General features: G+C 51.9%; 1 protein-coding gene across 1 annotated transcript in view; it reads right to left on the reverse strand.

Moving 5' to 3' along the window:
- Positions 1 to 504: 504 nt before the first annotated feature.
- Positions 505 to 17,317, reverse strand: part of PLEKHD1 (pleckstrin homology and coiled-coil domain containing D1) — a 31,376-nt gene continuing 14,563 nt past the window's right edge. The window contains exons 6-13 of the mRNA XM_049612578.1: positions 16,992 to 17,044; positions 8,708 to 8,802; positions 7,159 to 7,252; positions 4,421 to 4,599; positions 3,771 to 3,903; positions 3,259 to 3,403; positions 2,787 to 2,936; positions 505 to 2,567 (exon numbers count right to left, since the gene is read on the reverse strand). Of these exons, the coding sequence (XP_049468535.1) occupies positions 2,398 to 2,567; positions 2,787 to 2,936; positions 3,259 to 3,403; positions 3,771 to 3,903; positions 4,421 to 4,599; positions 7,159 to 7,252; positions 8,708 to 8,802; positions 16,992 to 17,044 (1,019 nt within the window). The 3' untranslated portion in view covers positions 505 to 2,397. The remainder of the gene's footprint in view (positions 2,568 to 2,786; positions 2,937 to 3,258; positions 3,404 to 3,770; positions 3,904 to 4,420; positions 4,600 to 7,158; positions 7,253 to 8,707; positions 8,803 to 16,991; positions 17,045 to 17,317) is intronic.

A 17,317-nucleotide genomic window follows, 5' to 3' on the forward strand; every position in this document is an offset into this window, starting at 1 on the left:
ATCTTATCATTACCATTTCTTGCTCTCTCTTACATGATTACAAAACAAAAACATTAACCTCTCCTCTTCAGAGGAGGCATGCTGTCAATTTCCAGTGGGGGTACTGATACCAGCAAGTCATAAAACTAGGTGTGCTTTGTCTCCCTGAGGTCATTCCCATCCATGTGGTCTACTCCCTTTGGTCAGTGCTCAAATCAGAACCAAATCCAGCTGATAGTCCTTGTTACATGGGAACAGCCAGGACCTCGGGGTGGGAAGACAGATTTTTCAGTTAATTATTAAGAAGCCATTTCCAGGAGGTGCAGCAGTGGGGAGTATTTCCCTCTATGTAGGGGAAACGTGCTTGCTTATTAAGACTACACGCAGGGAATTGCACAATTCCACGTTTGGCCTGCAGGGGGCAACATCTCTCTAGCAATGACCAGACTACAAGCCCTCCTGCAGGAAGCACATTTAATTGGCCAAGGAATAAGAGTTTTATTAAAAAAAAAAAAAAAAAAATCAGATCAATACATTTCCAATAAGTAATTCCCACTGTGATATATTTTCATATAGAGATGTTTCTCTTTTTCTATTTACAGTGTTAGGTACAAATAAATACTTATGGACTGATCAGTTTGTTGACAATAACCCAGACTTGCCCGAGGCATGGAAAGTACAGGGTGAGATGGTAGGAAAGAAACTAGGGATTGGTAAATGTGCGTGGAACAGCACTTGCCTTCCTGGTTAATAGCCTGCCTGGGAGCAAAAATGCATTTGAAAATTTCCAAAAGGTCTTTCTCCAAGAGCAAACCATTATTAAACTAATTCCTTTACAAACAAAAAAATAAAATGGTAATCTGGATTTTATACATCTTCCTCATTTCAAAGTCCACCCTATATACATGTCAGATAAATGAGTTCCAAGTTTATGCAGGTTCCTACGTGTTTAGATTTTTTTTTTTTTTTTTTAATTTTTAAACTCATCTTTTTCAGATGCATTGTTTCTAAGTGCCTCTGTCCCTGTCTCCACCCAGATTCCACAGACTGGCTGAAGCCATCACAGTCCACCCAGGACTTGAGTTGGGTCTCCCTTAGCTTCACCAGGCAGCCTTGAGCACCGAGCAGGGCACCCCGGGCCGGCCTGCGCTAGATGGCCAGTAGACACACATGTATTTTGAGGGGGAGGCCAGCACCTCTGCTGGGGTTTGCCCTGCAGCCATCTGTGCACCGCTCCAGACTGGGCACCTTGCTCTGTTTGCCAAGCAGCAGAGAATCAATGCTTTTAATACCACCAGCATCTATGAGCACCCTGATCCCAGGGAGACCTCCTTTTCTGGAGGGACGAATGGATTTAGGCAGCTTTGGAGGATGTGGCTAGGAGGAGAAGAGCAGAGCAGACTATGGGTGAGGGACACACCCCACAGACAACCTACAGTGTGTTTCAGCTTCACCCTAGATGACACAGGGCCAACCAATGGCTACTGGCATTATTGCAGGGCCAGGCCCCCATCTTCCAGGGTCACATTGCTTCACTGGATGAAGCCTCTGCAGGGAGAGGAGGCAGCAAGGTGGCTAAAGCGGGGGCGGCTCAGAGGGAGACACGTGTGATCCCACGGACCAAGGGCCACCACAGCCCGAGGCAGCTGTCTTCCTACCCAACCAGGAGCGGACAATGCAGGAGCCAGGGCCACCCTGTCCCACGACCTGAGCTTACTCCTTGTCCTCCGAGAGAGCCCTCAAAATGGCTGCTGGCTGCAAGATCCCAGCCAGGGCCCTAGGCACACATGCAGGAGGGATATGGGAGTGAGTGGGTAGCCCGTCAGCCAGGGCCCAACCTCAGGAGAGGAGACACCGTGGCAAGTGTAGTATGCCACAAACCCAAACGTCACTGTGTTAGGTCCCTCTCTTCCCTGCCCCACGATGTGGTAAAAGTAAGGGGCCTTGGCTGAGGGATGTCTATGGGTCTCAGAAGCAAAGAAAGGGTTAGGAACCTCAGGGGGAAGCAGGTATCAAGGTGGGGAGGGGAGTCCTTTATACACAAAGACAGGGAGGCAGCATCACAGGGAGTTGGAGTGGGCACAAGTGACAGCTATGGGCCCTGCCCACCCCAGTCCCCAACCAAAATGTCTCCACGTGCAGCCAGGCCAGGCCCCGCCTCGCCTCACCAGATAAGCACCAGGTGACAAGCAGGCAGCACCCAATTTGGGCCTGATTGGGCCTGATGTAAACCCAAGAGTAGGTTTCCGGGTGGGGGTGAGGGAGGTGCCATCCCTGTCCTATGAAGGTGAGGCCGGCCCCCAGGTGGGGGCGCAGAGGGGAGCAGAGAGGTGCCAGGTAGAGTCCGACCTCCCCCTGCCACCTCCTCCCGCCCCTATCCACTGAGAAAAGACCTGGGAGGCAGGGGTGGAGCGCCCATCACTTTCCACCCCGGGGAACCACCGAGGGCGCTCCTGGCTGGTTTGCCATGATGTGATAGATGGATTCTCGGAAGCGCTGGTCCCGGCTGAGCCTCTTGGCCACCTCCTTTAGTTCCTCCATGTTGTTGGCATCCAGCTGGGAGGTCATGAAAGACTGGGACGGCTTCACTGGGGAGACGGTGGCCGTGAGGCTGGGCCCAGGCCCCAACCCCAGCCCGCCTCCCTCGCGCCCCAGGCCCCCGTCCGGCGGGCTGCTGCAGCCAGTTCCAGGCCGCACTGCCGGCCTCTGAGCTGGACCAGCCCTTCCCAGTGCCCACCTTCCTGCCTTGTCACCCTCGGCCTCTGACCACCCCCACCCCGGGAGGGCACGCGGACGGCCACACTCACTGTCATTCCAGGACGTGCTGGACCGGCGCCGGTGGAAGCGGCAGCTCTTGATGCGGCGAGTGGCCGCCTTGTGGATGTAGACGGAGTTCTTCATGATGACCGGCATCTTGGCCTCCAGCTCCGCGTTCCGGATGCACTCCTCGAAGAACCCTGTGCGCGCAGTCTGGCTGCGTCCTTCCCGCCCGCCGCGCGGCCCCGCCCCGACCCCGACCCCGCCCCCGTGGGAAATACGCCCACCCGGCACAGCCCCTGCCAAAGGGGCGGGACCTCGAGCCACGCCCCCACCGGAGGCTACAGCCCAGAGGGAGCCGCGCCGGGGACGTGCCGGCGGCGGGGGTCTGGGCAAGTAACTCCAACCCTATCTATGGGTCACCTAATGCACACCAGACCCCGTTCCGGGCTCCCCGGGGCCTGCACTCCCGCAGGGGACGAGCCCTAGGGCTGGGGGCTGGCACCCGGGGCCGGGGCTTACTTTTCAGATGGCTCACGTCAGCCCGCATCCTCTCCTCCTTCTCCTTGTTCCGCACCTTGGAGTTAAGCCCTTGTTCCAGACTCCGCAAGGCCCCCTCTGCCTCCCGCAGACGCCTCTCCAGGTCCATGCGGACCTTCACCTCAGCCTGAGGAGGGAGAGAAGAGAGAGAGAAGTGGGGTCCTGGGGGGCAGCTGCCGTCTCCCTGGAAGCCTTCCCTGATCACCCCCGGCTCAAGCGGGCTTTCTGGCCTGCGGACTCGGATGGAAGTTAAGCACATCCTGCCCCGTGTCTTGTGCCCTTGACCAGGTGGCCTGGACTCAGTCCCTGCACCTGGCAGGTGTGTACCAATGATGCCCCCCACCCAAGCAGCAGGCTCACTGCTTCCCCAAATGGTGGCTCCATCTCCTGCCCCTGGCGGGTCAGGCTGGCACAGATCATTCAGGTAGCTGCCCGGTAAGGGATGTGAGGGAAGGTCCACCTGCACAGGCTGCTCCCAGCAGGCCCAGGCCAACCTTGAGCTCCCGCTCTGCCTGCTGCTTCTCTGCCGTCAGCTCCTGCAGCGAGTTCTGCAGCGCCTGGGACTGGCTCGAATAGAACTCGCGCTCCTCCTCCAGGGCCCGAGAGCGCTCTTCGTTCTCCTTCATCCTGCCCGGGGCAGAAGTGGTGCTCAGTGCTCACTCGCCAACGGGCCTTTCCAGTGGGAGGGCAGCCCCTCCTAGAGACCCGGCTGGAGAAACCCCGAGACCCAGAACTTTCTGGGGATGCGAGGGGTGGTGTGGTTAAGCGAGGAGAGCCCCCGCCTGAAGACTGGAGTCTTGGGTCCAGGTCTTGCTAGTTCTGTGACCTCAAGAAAGTCCTACAAATCCTCGGAGGCTCAGTTTCCTCATTTGTGCAAAGGGGCTTGGAGGACCTGCCCCGCCTGCCACAAAGCATTGTTAGACCGACCTAATGTCTGTATGGTTCATACCAGTCCAAGAGACCATGATCAGGTCGGCTCTAGGTAGTGAAAGTTTTCTTCCCATTTGCCTGGTGGGGAAACTGAGTCCTAGGCAAAAGGAAGTAAGTGACCTATCTGGTCAAAGCCAGCTAGAACCCAAGAGTCTGGATGTGCAGTTCAAGGGATGTTATCAAAACGGGACTCAGGGGTTGAAGGCCCCCTTACCGCTTCTCAGCCAGGAGCTTCTCCTCCAAAAGCTGCTGCATCTTTTCTTCTATCTGCCTCAGGTTGCTATGGAGACCCCCATTGGGAGGGGGCTGCTCACTCTGATTGGCCAGTGTCTGCAGCTGGTTCTCATTCTCCTCCAGCATAGCCAGGGTTTTCTTCTTCTCTATGGAGAGTTCCTGGCATGGATGCGGGGAGGGAAGAAGGGAAATAACCTAGTTTAGGTTTTCCAACATGGCTGCCATCACCTGCCTTTCAGTTTCAGGGAGGGATGTCCTTATCACTCAATCTTCTATAAGAGACACCGTTGGGGGTTGGGGGGGGGGGCACCTGGGTGGCTTAGTCAGTTGAGCATCCAGCTTCAGCTCAGGTCATGATCTCGCGGTCTGTGAGTTTGAGCCCTGCGTCGGGCTCTGTGCTGACAGCTCAGAGCCTGGAGCCTGCTTTGGATTCTGTGTCTCCCTCTCTCTGCCCCTCCCCCACTCATGCTCTGTCTTTCTCTGTCTCAGAAAGAAACATTAAAAAAAAAGAGAGAGACACCCGTGGAATGCAAGCAGGTGCAACAACTCTGGAAAACAGTATGGAGGGTCCTCAAAAAACTAAAAATAGAACTACCCTATGACCCAGCAATTGTACTACTAGGCATTTATCCAAGGGATACAGGGGTGCTGTTTCGAAGAGATACATGCACCCCCATGTTTATAGCAGCACTATCAACAATAGCCAAAGTATGGAAAGATCCCAAATGTCCATGGATGGATGAATGGATAAAGAAGATGTGGTATATCTATACAATGGAGTATTATCGGCAATCAAAAAGAATGAAATCTTGCCATTTGCAACTACGTGGATGGAACTGCAGGGTATTATGCTAAGTGGAATTTGTCAGAGAAAGATAAAAATGATATAACTTCACTCATATGAGGAATTTAAGAGACAAAACAGATGAACATAAGGGAAGGGAAACAAAAATAATATAAAAACAGGGAGGGGGACAACACAGAAGAGACTCATAAACATGGAGAACAAACTGAGGGTTACGGGAGGGGTTGTGGGGGGGATGGGCTAAATGGGTAAGGGACAGTAAGGAATCTACTCCTGAAATCATTGTTGCACCATATGCTAACTAATTTGGATGTAAATTAAAAAAAAATAAGTTAAAATAAAAAAATAGAAATAAAATATCCACCAAAAAAAAAAAAAGACACCCCAAATATCTTCCTTCTTCCATGGAGGTAAAAGGCCAAAACCAAGATCTCCTTCCTCACAAAGAGGCAAGGTTACTCCTCCACAGAGGGACTCAGGGAGGAGCTCAATGCAGCTTCCAGTGGAAGTGGCACCTACTGAAACCGGCATCCAAGGGCACCGTGACCTTCTGGGGTCTTTATTCCCCGAAGGCTGAGTGAGGGCATGTGTTGGGCTCATATGAAAAACGCTCAAAAGGAGCCAGCCCTAGAACAGATTTAGATGTCCTCGTCATTTATCAGGCTGGGGTCTTGCACTACCCAGAAATTCTAGAGTTGAAACTCTCCATGAGAACCATCTCTCATGATGTGAACTGAAAAGAAAAACAAATAAAGGCACCACAGACTAAGCCTCTAGTCAGTGGAGAGAGAATAGAAACCCTTGCAGCCCTCAAGGCAATTCATGAATTCAGAGTAAACATTAGCGCTGTGCCAGGCTGCCGCTAGGTGCTGGGCTGGGAGACACTTTAAGACACAGTCTAGCAAAGTTCACCGCTTAGAAGACACAACCTAGTGTCCCATAACAAGACGTGCAAAGTGCTGCCGGAGCCTGGAGCTCACAGCAAAACCTTGCCTAGAAGAGTCAGGGAAGCTTGGCTACAGTTCTGTTGGAGTTGAGTCTTAGTAGGATGGATGAGTTCTCCAGGCAGAGAAGAGGTGAAAGAACATTCTGTGTAGAAGGAATAGCATGGCGGGGCGCCTGGGTGGCTCAGTCGGTTAAGTGTCCAACTTCGGCTCTGGTCATGAACTCGCGGTTTGTGGGTTCGAGCCCTGCATCGGGCTCTGTGCTGACAGCTTGGAGCCTGCTTCGGATTCTGTGTCTCCCTCTCTCTCTGCCCCTCCCCTGCTCATGCTCTGTCTCTCAAAAATAAATAAATGTTAAAAAAAATTTAAAAAAAAAGAAGGAATAGCATGGGCAAAAATGTTGAGTCTGAAAGGGGTTGGCCTCATCAGGACAGATGAGCTCAGTGGTTTGGAGTAGGGGTCAGGGTGTCTTTGTGCAAGGTGCAGAGGGGCAACTCAGGAGGAGCCGGGGAAGAGGGGCTGGGAACAGTCTGTACTTTGTCCTTGACACATGCCACTGCCTCTCTCCCCCTCACAGTTTCTGTGGTATCAGAGGCAGGTGACATACAGTTAATTTCCCTTCATGCTCAATTTCACCCAGTAGCAGCTAAGTGAATGAGCCACAAGAAGGAAGAGGTGGGTGGTCCCGCCGCCCACCCTAATCAACCCTCCATGTGGTATAAAGATATAAACTCTGAAGAAGATGGATTTCCCAAGGGCACAGTCACAGCAAGGCAAACTTGAGTTTGCTTCCATGGGTCCTGCTTTAGGCCTCCCGTGCTCTCTGGTCCACAGAGAAGAGACCTTTTAGATCATCACTCCATTGGGCCCCGTTCCCCTTGTGGAGAACACTCTGGGGGAAAAACAGTATCATGTGGCCCAACCAAGCAGCCTGCCTCCAGGCCCACCAGCCCACCAGTGGCCCCTCACCTCCAGCGTCTGCTGCAAGGACTCTGTAAGGTGCCTCAGCTCCTTCTTCTCTTGCTCCACACCCTTGAGGCATCTTGCAGTCAGTTCTAGCTCCCTGCAGGGACAGAAGGCTGGGTATGGCAGGGCCCACCCCTCCCAATCCCCTCTGCACACAGAAATGCTTCTGCTTCACCTCCCGACATGGCTCACAGGGGGCCTTGGAAGGCCAGCCCCTCTCTGCATGGCGGGGTCCTGACAGCAGCTGTAGGAACCTGGGGCTGAAAGGAGGAGATCCCGGCCAAGTGGGGTTGACGTCACTTGCTCCAGGGACACATGCATCTGTCAGGTGGGATAAACCCAGGACCACCACACAGGCAGAGGGAAGCAGTGGAGAAACAAAGGGAGGGGGCCTGGCCCCACCTCCTTTCTTCCCTGGACAGATCCTGCCAGTATCCCTACTCACTCTCACATGGGTCATGGCTGAGGCCCTTCTCTGGGGTGACAACCCCTTTGCTGCTTTCTTAACCAGCCTGGGCCACCTCAGTCCTTTACCCCTGATTTCCCTTCCTCCTGCTTGAAATGCCTTTCCCTTTTCTCCTGCCCAATTTCCTAATCCTACCCATCCTTCAAGACCCCGCTCAGTTGAACCCCTCTTCATGCCCACAAGGATCACATGTATACCTTAATTCCTAGGACACAGGGAGTCTGCACTGTGGTCCCTAGTACCTGACTATATATTATTGTGTGGATGTTTCCTGGGTGTTAGTCTGATTTTCCCAACAAGAGTGTAAGATCCTGCATGGTAAGATAAGGGGACTTATCCTCTATTCCAGTATCTGGCACAATTCTGGAGATAAGCAGGTGCTCAGCTATTTACTTGGTAAGATCCTCAGTATTTCTCCCTCCCCAAAGTGCTTGTCTAATTGACTTCCTTTTATAAGGCTGCTGCAAGAAAAACCTTTGTGGGCTAACACTGATTATCAGTAGTGATGAGGAGGAGGATGCCGACGACGAGGACAACCACCGCCATCAACAGCACCCAGAGCACTGGTCTCCAAATTCCTGGATCCGCTGAATCAGAATGACCCGAAGAGCTTTTGTAAAATATAGATCTCTGGGCCCTACTTTCCAGAGATTCTAATCCTGGTGTATGATTATAATGTGCAACTGGTTTGCAAAGCATACACAGGACTAAAGATCCCGAGGGACATCGTTAGCCAGAACGTGACGGGACTGTGCAGGCGATGCTGGGGGGTCTTGGCTAACAGCACCTCCAGGCCGGCTTGTTCCCCTCTGCCTCTGGGTAAGGAAGGCTTGACAGAGGCAAGAGGGGCTTGTTGCTTGCGGGGGACGCCTGCCGGCACCTGCTGGTGCCTCACCTCCAGTTCTCCAGTTCGTGTGGGGTCTACAGCTCCTTCTGGGCTGCCCCGAGGCCTGGAGCACTGGGAAGATAGACCCAAACCAAGTCATCAAGTAACGAGACTCTCCTGGGCGAGACGTCTCCAGGCCCGATGGGAAATGCGGGTCCTAATGCCCTGCCCCAGGCGCACCTTCCTCCCGCCCCCACCACCTTTTGATCTGCTCCTGCTCCATTTTCAGCTCCTGCACCACCTCCTCGAACTGCTGCTTCTCGGCCTCCAGCACCTGGTTCAGGCGCTCAAGCTCCTGAAGAGAACCAGAGGGGAAGAGAAGAGTCATGGGCAGCAAAGGGCTCCTGAGGTCAGGAAGCGTCCCTCTACTCCAGGGGCCCCTATGTGATGTGGTACAGTCTGGGCCATAGGCTGTCACAGACTTGGAGTTAAGTCCTAAGGAGCCCTGGTCCCACTAGTTGATACACAGTCTCAACAAATCCCCAGTCTGCGATGGGTGTGGCCTTCTCAAACACACTGAGCATGCTCAACACCGTGGCGTGTGCCTGGAGGTGATGATAATTCTAGGTGTCTACTCTGCTGGGCAACTCCAGTCACTAACCCCCTCAGGTAGGCTGGCTGGCTCTCAAGCCCTGGAGGAAAACATGGTGGGTGTGTATTTCCATTAAAGAGTCCTATGGGGCGCCTGGGTGGCTCAGTCCGTTAAGCAAGCGTCTGACTTCGGCCCGGGTCATGATCTCACGGTCCGTGAGTTCAAGCCCCGCATCAGGCTTTGTGCTGACAGCTCGGAGCCTAGAGCCTGTTTCAGATTCTGTGTCTTCCTCTCTCTCTGACCCTCCCCCGTTCATGCTCTGTCTCTCTCTGTCTCAAAAATAAACGTTAAATAAAAATTAAAAAACAAAAAGATCCCTAGAGTGACATCTGTCAAAGGTGGCAAAGAAAAGCCAGTCCCGACCCAAACAATCAGAAAATTTTATTCTCAAGGCTCTAGGAAGCAGCCAGCCTAGGTGCCTGCAGCTTCCCTTATACTCAGCCCTAAGGGAACAGGAGAGCCAGAAAGCCCAGGGCGGGGCCCCAGGGCCAGACTAGTTTTGTCAGGAGGGCTGGTAAGCACAGGTATGTGCCCTCCGAGGGTCCGGTTTTCCTGGGCTGCAATGGCAGCTGGGGTTGCAGGGCACCCTTCAGGCGAAGCTTAGCTGGCAGCATTTTTGTGACACCCGCTTTGCTCCTCCACATTACACACTGTGGGAGGATATTATTCCCAGCACCTCAGGTGCCGGCAGGCCCTTGCTATGCCTCCAAGAACCAGACAGCGAAACTGACGCTCCTAAAAATAACACGACAAAACAATCAATTGGGTTTTCCTCTCCTTCCTCCCCATGTCTGGCCCAGGTATGTGTGATGAAATGCTTTTCCCACCTAAGTCAATAACTGCATGTGTCTGGGCAACACATATGCTGTGTGGCAGTAAGAGAACAGACATCCATGAATCAGAGCCGTCTATGGTCAAAGGGGCCTGAAAGCACTTCAGTCTTCATCAGACACTTGAATCCTGGGATCAGTTTTCCTGCCAAGAGATGGCCTGGGCTCTGCCTGAATTGCTGTCATGATGGGGAATTCACCCCCTCTTAAGACAGCCCATTTCATTCCAGAACAACCTGATCAAAACTCTTCCTTCCGGGTCCGACCTCAGATGAGCCCTCCCTGAAAGCAACAAAGACAAAAACATGGATGAAGGACCGCAGATTTTGCCGAAAGTTTTGTGGGGCTCAGATGAGAGGGCTGAATCTCATTTATGGAGCAAAACTTCCGTTCAAAACCCCCGTAGCCACCTCCGTCCTTTGCACAGACTCTCCCTTTGGCAGCTGCCTTGCTGCCTGGAACTTGCTGTCCTTGGTCATAGTGTCCCCTTAAGCTCTTCTCCTCAGCCACGAAGACTGAATACCCCTAGCCAGCAAAGTAAGAGCCAGTGAACAGCTCTTAGCAAAACAGACGACTGGCAAAGCCAAGGACAGGCGAAGCCTGAGTGTCCCAGGTCCACCTAGGGGAGGGGGTGGCCCGTTTCATCCACCTGTTCCATCTAAGCCCAAATCTGCCTCCTTATAACTTCCGTCAGTGGGCTGACCTTCTGCCCTTGGAGCCACAGAACAAGACTGATCCTTTTTCCCTTCATGTGTTGGGGACAGTTTTCTGTCCCCAAGTCTCCTCTCCTCTGAGCCAAATAATCCCTGTTCGCCATGCTTCACTGCATTATTTCTAAGTTCCCAATAAAAGCAATTATGCTTTTGAAAAGAATGCAGGCTCCTGAATGATTGGAAGACTAAATACAGTGGAGGTTCTTCCCAATTAATTTACAGGCTCATGTGATCCCAATAAAAACCCCAATGGGATTTTTAAAAAATAGTCTCATTCATTCACACATGCCACACATAGTTATTGAGTGTTTAATAGGCACCAAGGACCTGCCAGGCTCTGCATTGAGGATGTGAGAATGAGCAAACCCAGACACGTCTCAGTTCTCATGGAGCTTACAGCTCAGTGCAAGAATCAAAAACTAATAAAATAATCACACACAAGAGTATCATTACAAACCAAAGTATGTGAAGTGCAGGATGGGAACACGGTTCTTTGTAAAGCTGTCTTGGACAAGAAGTAGGGAACGATTGGGGGGTGGGGTGGGGAGCAGATTTTTGAGCCAACATGTGAAGGTGCATAAATAGCGGGAAGAGGAAACAGCATTCCAGGAACAAGGATCAGTATGTGCAAAGGCCCTTCAGAAACCTGCAGAACCTGAAAGAACCAAGATATTTCCACACCGCTGGGCCCACAGTGAGGGTGAACAGCAGGAGGGAAGCTTGACCACACAGCGCCTTGGGCTATGCTGCGGATTTTGTGGTTTTCCTGAGCCAGAACAAACAATGAAGGTTTTGAGCAGAAAGTAGGGGATGAAGACGGGCAACGCAATCCGATTTCCATTTTAAACCATGACTCCAGCTGCAGTGAGGAGAAAAAGGATGAAAAGGGGCCAGGAGGGATACAGGGAATCCGGCAGGGGGTGGGGGGAAGCCACTGCATTAGTTCAGCAAGACCTAATAGTACTGTGAACTTGAGCGAGGCGGTGAGATGGAGAGAAGTGGCCAGACAGCTTCTAGAGATTTGGGGGTAGCTAGCAGAACTTGGGGGTGGAGTGGGAAAGGGTGAGATGGGGAGGACAGGATGAGGCACAACTCTCAGGTTTCCAATCTGCACAAACAATGGGAGGAGGTGAATTCCCTGAGATAGGGAGCGCTAGACCATCAGCTCTTCTGGGGAAGATCGTAAGTGGCCTTGGACGTGTTAAGTTTGCAGTACCTTTGAGACATTGGCTGGAGATGTGAAGCCAACGGTTGGATAGAAGGGGCTGGAGCTCAGCAGAGAGAAGGGACTGCACCTGTCAAGGGGGAGACATTTGCACATACATAGTAAATGAAACTGGGGGTGTGGTCTAGATGGCCTTTGGATCCAATGCAGGAAGAAGGAGGGGTATGGGGGGGTACTCTCTGGGATGGGCAATACCACCTTGTAGGGTTCATGGGAGGATAATCTGGGCTAATCCACGCAAACTGTCTGCCGCATAGTAAGTGCTTAATAAACGATGGATAGTATTATAAATTGAAGCTGTGTAGTATCCATTCAAGAATAGACAGCAATTCAAAGGAATGGAAAAGAGAATTCTGAAACAGATTTGGTATATGATGATAATGACAATGATAGCACTCGCTGTGAGTTTCCTGTTCTAAGTACTTTACATGTATTAATTCGTGTAATCCTTACAACAGCTCTGAAAGTGAATAATATTTTTGTCCTCATTTTATAGATGAGACAAGCAGAGGTTCACAAGGGTCAAGGAACTTGCTCAAAGTTACACATGTCTTCATCCCTCTTCCCCACGCTGTAGCTAGTCGGTGATGGAGGGACTCGAACACGGGCAGTGGGGTAGAGCAAGATGGAAATGTCCACGCACAGCGGCTGAGAGTGGAAACTGGTACAAAATTTCTGGAAAGAAATTTGTCAATATGCATCAGGAGTCTTAAAATTTCTTGCCCAGACTCCATGATTTTGCCCATAGGAAGGAACCTCTCCTAAACAATTAGATAGTAGGCCACGATTCATGTGTGCAGAGGTGCTCACTGTGGCATAATTTATAATAGTGAAGACAGCCTAGGGTTGCCTGGCTGGCTCAGTCAGTAAAGTATCTGACTTCAGCTGAGGTCATGATATCACGGTTTGTGGGTTTGAGCCCCACATCGGGCTCTATGCTGACAATGCAGAGTCTGCTTGGGATTCTCTCTCTCTCCCTCTCTCTCTGCACCTCCCCCACTTGTGCTTTCTCTCTCTCAAAATAAAGAAATAAACTTATACAAATAAAATAATAATAATAAGAAGAAAAGAAAACAGCCTAGATGTCCAAAAACAGGTGAGTTAAATGAAACATCACGTAGGATGTATCAGTACATGGTCATCAAAACTGATGTTTTCAAAGAATGTTGAATGACATGAAAAATTGCTGAAGGTACAAATGTTAATGAAGGTATAATGAAAAAGCAGGCCATAAAATGGAATATCTGCTGTGATCCTATTTTGTTTAAAATATAGGGGCGCCTGGGTGGCTTAGTTGGTTAAGCAGCCGACTTCGGCTCAGGTCATGATCTTGCAGTTTGTGAGTTCAAGCCCCGCATCGGGCTCTGTGCTGACAGCTCAGAGCCTGGAGCCTGCTTCGGATTCTGTCTGTCTGTCTGTTTGTCTCTCTCTCCCTCTGCCCCTCCCCTGCTTGTGCTCTGTCTCTGTCTCTCTCTCTCTCTCAAAAATAAGCAAACACAAAAATAAAAATATATATATATATAAGAATATATAGAGAGAAATATATATATATATTTCTCTAAAGACTGAAGAAAAACACCAAAATGTTGGCAGCAGTTGTGTCAATTGTGGGATTAAGAATAAAGTTTGTTTTCCAGGTGTTCTGCAAAGAGCATGATTTCTACCATTAACAATAATAAAAAAAGCTACACATGGATGAGGACAAAGAAAGAGAACCTTCTTTCCAGTCGCTCACTTCTTTTCTACCTTTCGATTTCCCTGTGTGACTCTTAGCTAACACTGATGTCCAGGTGGAGCCTTAGAAGACTGATGATAGCAGGACCTGAAAACCTGAAGCGGCCAGAACCTTCTGTTCCTGCGGCCAAGACGGTACGAGAGCTTGTGGCAACCCTGTCATAGGTTGAGGTCAGCCAGGACCCGCTGCAGCTAAAGCCTCTTCCACCATCTAGTGCTTGTTCTTCTGACTCCTGGGCCTGACTTAAGTTGCAGGAGTACGGGATTGGGAAGAAGTCACTAGAAGGCAGATTCCTGCTCAATGAAAGGAAGAGTCTTTGAGCCACAGAGCAACAAGGTGAAGAATCCCGCCAGAGGTCATGAGTTGCCCATCACAGAAGCAAGATAACATCCATCAGGGAGGTGAGCAAAGAGCCTCCCCTTGAAGTGACAGGTTCTTCCCAACACCAAGGGTCTATGTTCTGACCGGGAGCAGCCTGGGGGGCAAGATGCCTGCCTAATGGGCCCTGGGCATTTCGATTTCCTAGGTGCCTACCCACATACAAGGCTGAGCTCTCTGAGTTCGGCGAGAGAAGGAAAGGTAGTCGGGCTGCCCTCCTCCAGGGATGAGAGATGAGGTCACAAGGAGCCAGGGACACTTGAGGAAGGGCTCAAGGAAGGGCATGGCCTTCTGGCCCCGGGGCAGATGAGCCCAGGCTGGCTCACCCCGTGCTCTCTGCTCATGCCTCCAGAGTCCCAGGCCCTCCCTTCCACATGGAGGAGGTCGGGGCCACATCACTGCACAGTGCACATCTGCATGGGCCCTGCCCGTCCACAAAGCACTCTGCTGCCTTTGATTTCATCGAGGCTCACAGCGACCCAGGAACTAGGCAGCCACAGCCATCAACTCTTATCAGAGCATCACAGATAGAGCAGCTGAGGCTCAGAGAGGTTAACTTACCCAAGGCCACACAGTCAGTGATGGAGCTGAGACTCCAATATGAGTCTCCGGGATCCAGACCCTGAGTCTTTCTTTAGGCCAGACTGCCTCTTAAAGATCAGAGAATCTTCATCTTATCACTGGGCTGTTGTACCCGAGGCCTTTCTAAGCGGCCCAACGCGCACCCAGACAACCTCTGAGCCTCGCAGTGGAGATGGGAAAGATGCAGGGGACAGGAAGACCCATCATATGGATGAGCAAGTCAGGGAAGCAGTGATTTCTGTTCCCGATCTGCAGCGCGCAGCTGACGCGGGAATACGGACCTGGGCACGGCCCTCTCCCTTTCCGCCCACTCACAGCAGCCTTCACGGGGGATCAGCTGGGCCCGAGTGAGTCTCGCTCAGATCTTGTAGCACCAGACCAGGGAGCTCACAGCTGACAGGCCTCGCTCCTTCAATGTGCTACGGCTTTAAGTGAGGCCTGCGTGCGGTGGGTCTCCACTGGCCTCATTTCCTGGCTAAAGACCTAGATAGAGTGTCTAAATTTTCCTCCGGCTGACTGCTGCCCCAGATTTAGCCTCTCTGATGGATAAGTCTGTCTCTCTCCCTGCCGGTGGCTGTGTCTGTCACTCCATCCCACCCCCTGGCTTCCTCAATTACCTGTCTTTAGGTTGCTGACAAGCCACCAGAAGGCTCCCTTGTCAAAATGGCAGAACCGTGTGAAGAAAATGCCAAGACTTTAATGCGGGACCCAGATGAGAGCGTGGAGGCACGGATGCCCAGACGGCACGGCTGCGAGAAGGCTCAGTGCTGTCACCACGCCAAGCCTCAAATCCATGGAATCCTAACGCAAAGCCTCCATGGCTTTGGGGGTGTGTTTCTTGTTTGTTTGGGTTTGGTTTTTCCTGTTGTCAAATGACGAAATGAGTCTGAAGTCCAGCTGGGAGAATACACGGGCAAGAAGATCTGGTAAAAGTCTGAAGAAGGAAAATGAGGCTGGATCGTCCTACTAGATTCAAATCAAGATGTGATGTGAAATGACAAGAATCAAAAATGTTCGCTCCGTGAATCATTCCACAAACATTTGTCAAGCACTCATCCTGGGCCAGGTACGGTCCTGGGTCCTGGGGATATTCGGGGTGCTGCAGGGACAGGATGCTTCTTGACAGTAGGGCCTGTCTCAGAGCCCAGTGAAGGGTGGTTGGGAAAGTGGTTCGCAAGAGAAAAGTCACAGAGGGAGGCACTGAGCCCAGGCAGATGGGCCCAGCCCTACGGGCACAAGAAAAAACCGAATGGGTGAAGAGAAGTGGGCTGAATCAGGCTCTCCTATGGGAAAGGCACTTTGCAGCTTCAGGCCTCAGGCAGTTGACACGTAGAATGGGCCCATAATGAGTAATAACATGATTGTGACGCTAACAAACACAGATACTCACTGAGCACATACTATGTGCCAAGTGCTTTATATATAACATCTCACTTAATCTTCACATCTTAATAAGACGGGTTCCATTGTCTCCACTTTTCATGTAAGAATATTGATGTTCAGGGGTGCTTGGGTGGCTCAGTCGATTAAGCAGCCGACTCTTGGTTTTGGCTCAGGTCACGATCTCACGGTTCATGAGTTCGAGCCCTGCGTCGGGTTCTGTGCCGACAGCGTGGAGCCTGCTTGGGATTCTCTTTCTCCCTCTTTCTCTGCCCTGCCCCTGCTCTTGTTCTGTCTCTCTCAAAATAAATAAATAAATAAACTTAAAAAAAAAGAAAGACTATTGATGTCCGGAGAGGTTAGGTAACTTGTCCAAGGTCACACAGCTAGAAGCATTGAAGGTCAAATACAAACATAGGCGGCCTGGCTCCAAGTCTGCCGTGCTATCCCCTACCTTACTGTGCCCTTTCAGGGGTGCTGATGACACTTCAGAAACAGGCAAGGCCCAAGGCCGCTCGGAGATTCCAGATGAAGTGGACTTCAGCGGCTCCCCAGTGCAGGCTGCCTCCGGCTAATGCTTGGCTTTTTTGGAACTTACGTTGTGTCATTTAGAGGAAGAAGGAACCCCTGAGTTCATCCAACCCAATCACCCTCGTGGTGCAGAAGTCCCTCTACGGAGGCCATCCCAGCTTCCTGTGAAGATCACCGGTGATCGGCAGCTCACTACTTACCGATACAGCTTATACAATTTTGGGATGGCTTTCTCGAGAACGTGGTCACCTACCCTTTTTACTTTTGTCTCTGGCGACTGGCAAGAACAAATGCTCTCTGACAAGAAGCCACAGCAAGTCCCAAGCACAGTCACCTCACGGTGCCCCTGCTCTGCCCGTCTGACTTCCTGGAGAGTTCTCTGGGTGCCTTGCTCCCCTACATGCGTCCCTAATGCCAGGAACACAAGCCAGTACACCTTGGCTGTTAAGGGGCCCCCGGAGCAGGGGCCGCGGGGGAGGGGCAGCAATTCTGAGCGGCCTCGGCCTCCGTGTGCCTACCTCTCTCTGCTCCCTCTGAAGGCAGAGCTCTTCGGTCTCCTCCATTAGTTTGTCTGCAAAGCAAGTGCGCACGCTCTCACGGAAAGCTCAGTCCGGCTCCGGCCTGGAGGGGGCCAGGGCCTTCCAGTAACCTCCTTCACTTCCAGGATCTCCCAGGGAAACGGTTTGTCATGTCCAGGCCAGCCAGCAGGCAGAGCCAGCTCCTGGGGATAGAAGCTGACATGCCGGCTGCAGCCACTACCTTCCTCTCTGGTCCCTGTCCCCGCACAGGGACGGCTTCATCTTCAGAAGCTCGCGGCGGGGGGGGGGGGGGGGGGGGGGGGGGG

The sequence above is a fragment of the Panthera uncia genome (assembly GCF_023721935.1).
Source record: "Panthera uncia isolate 11264 chromosome B3 unlocalized genomic scaffold, Puncia_PCG_1.0 HiC_scaffold_1, whole genome shotgun sequence".
Classification (NCBI taxonomy): domain Eukaryota; kingdom Metazoa; phylum Chordata; class Mammalia; order Carnivora; family Felidae; genus Panthera; species Panthera uncia.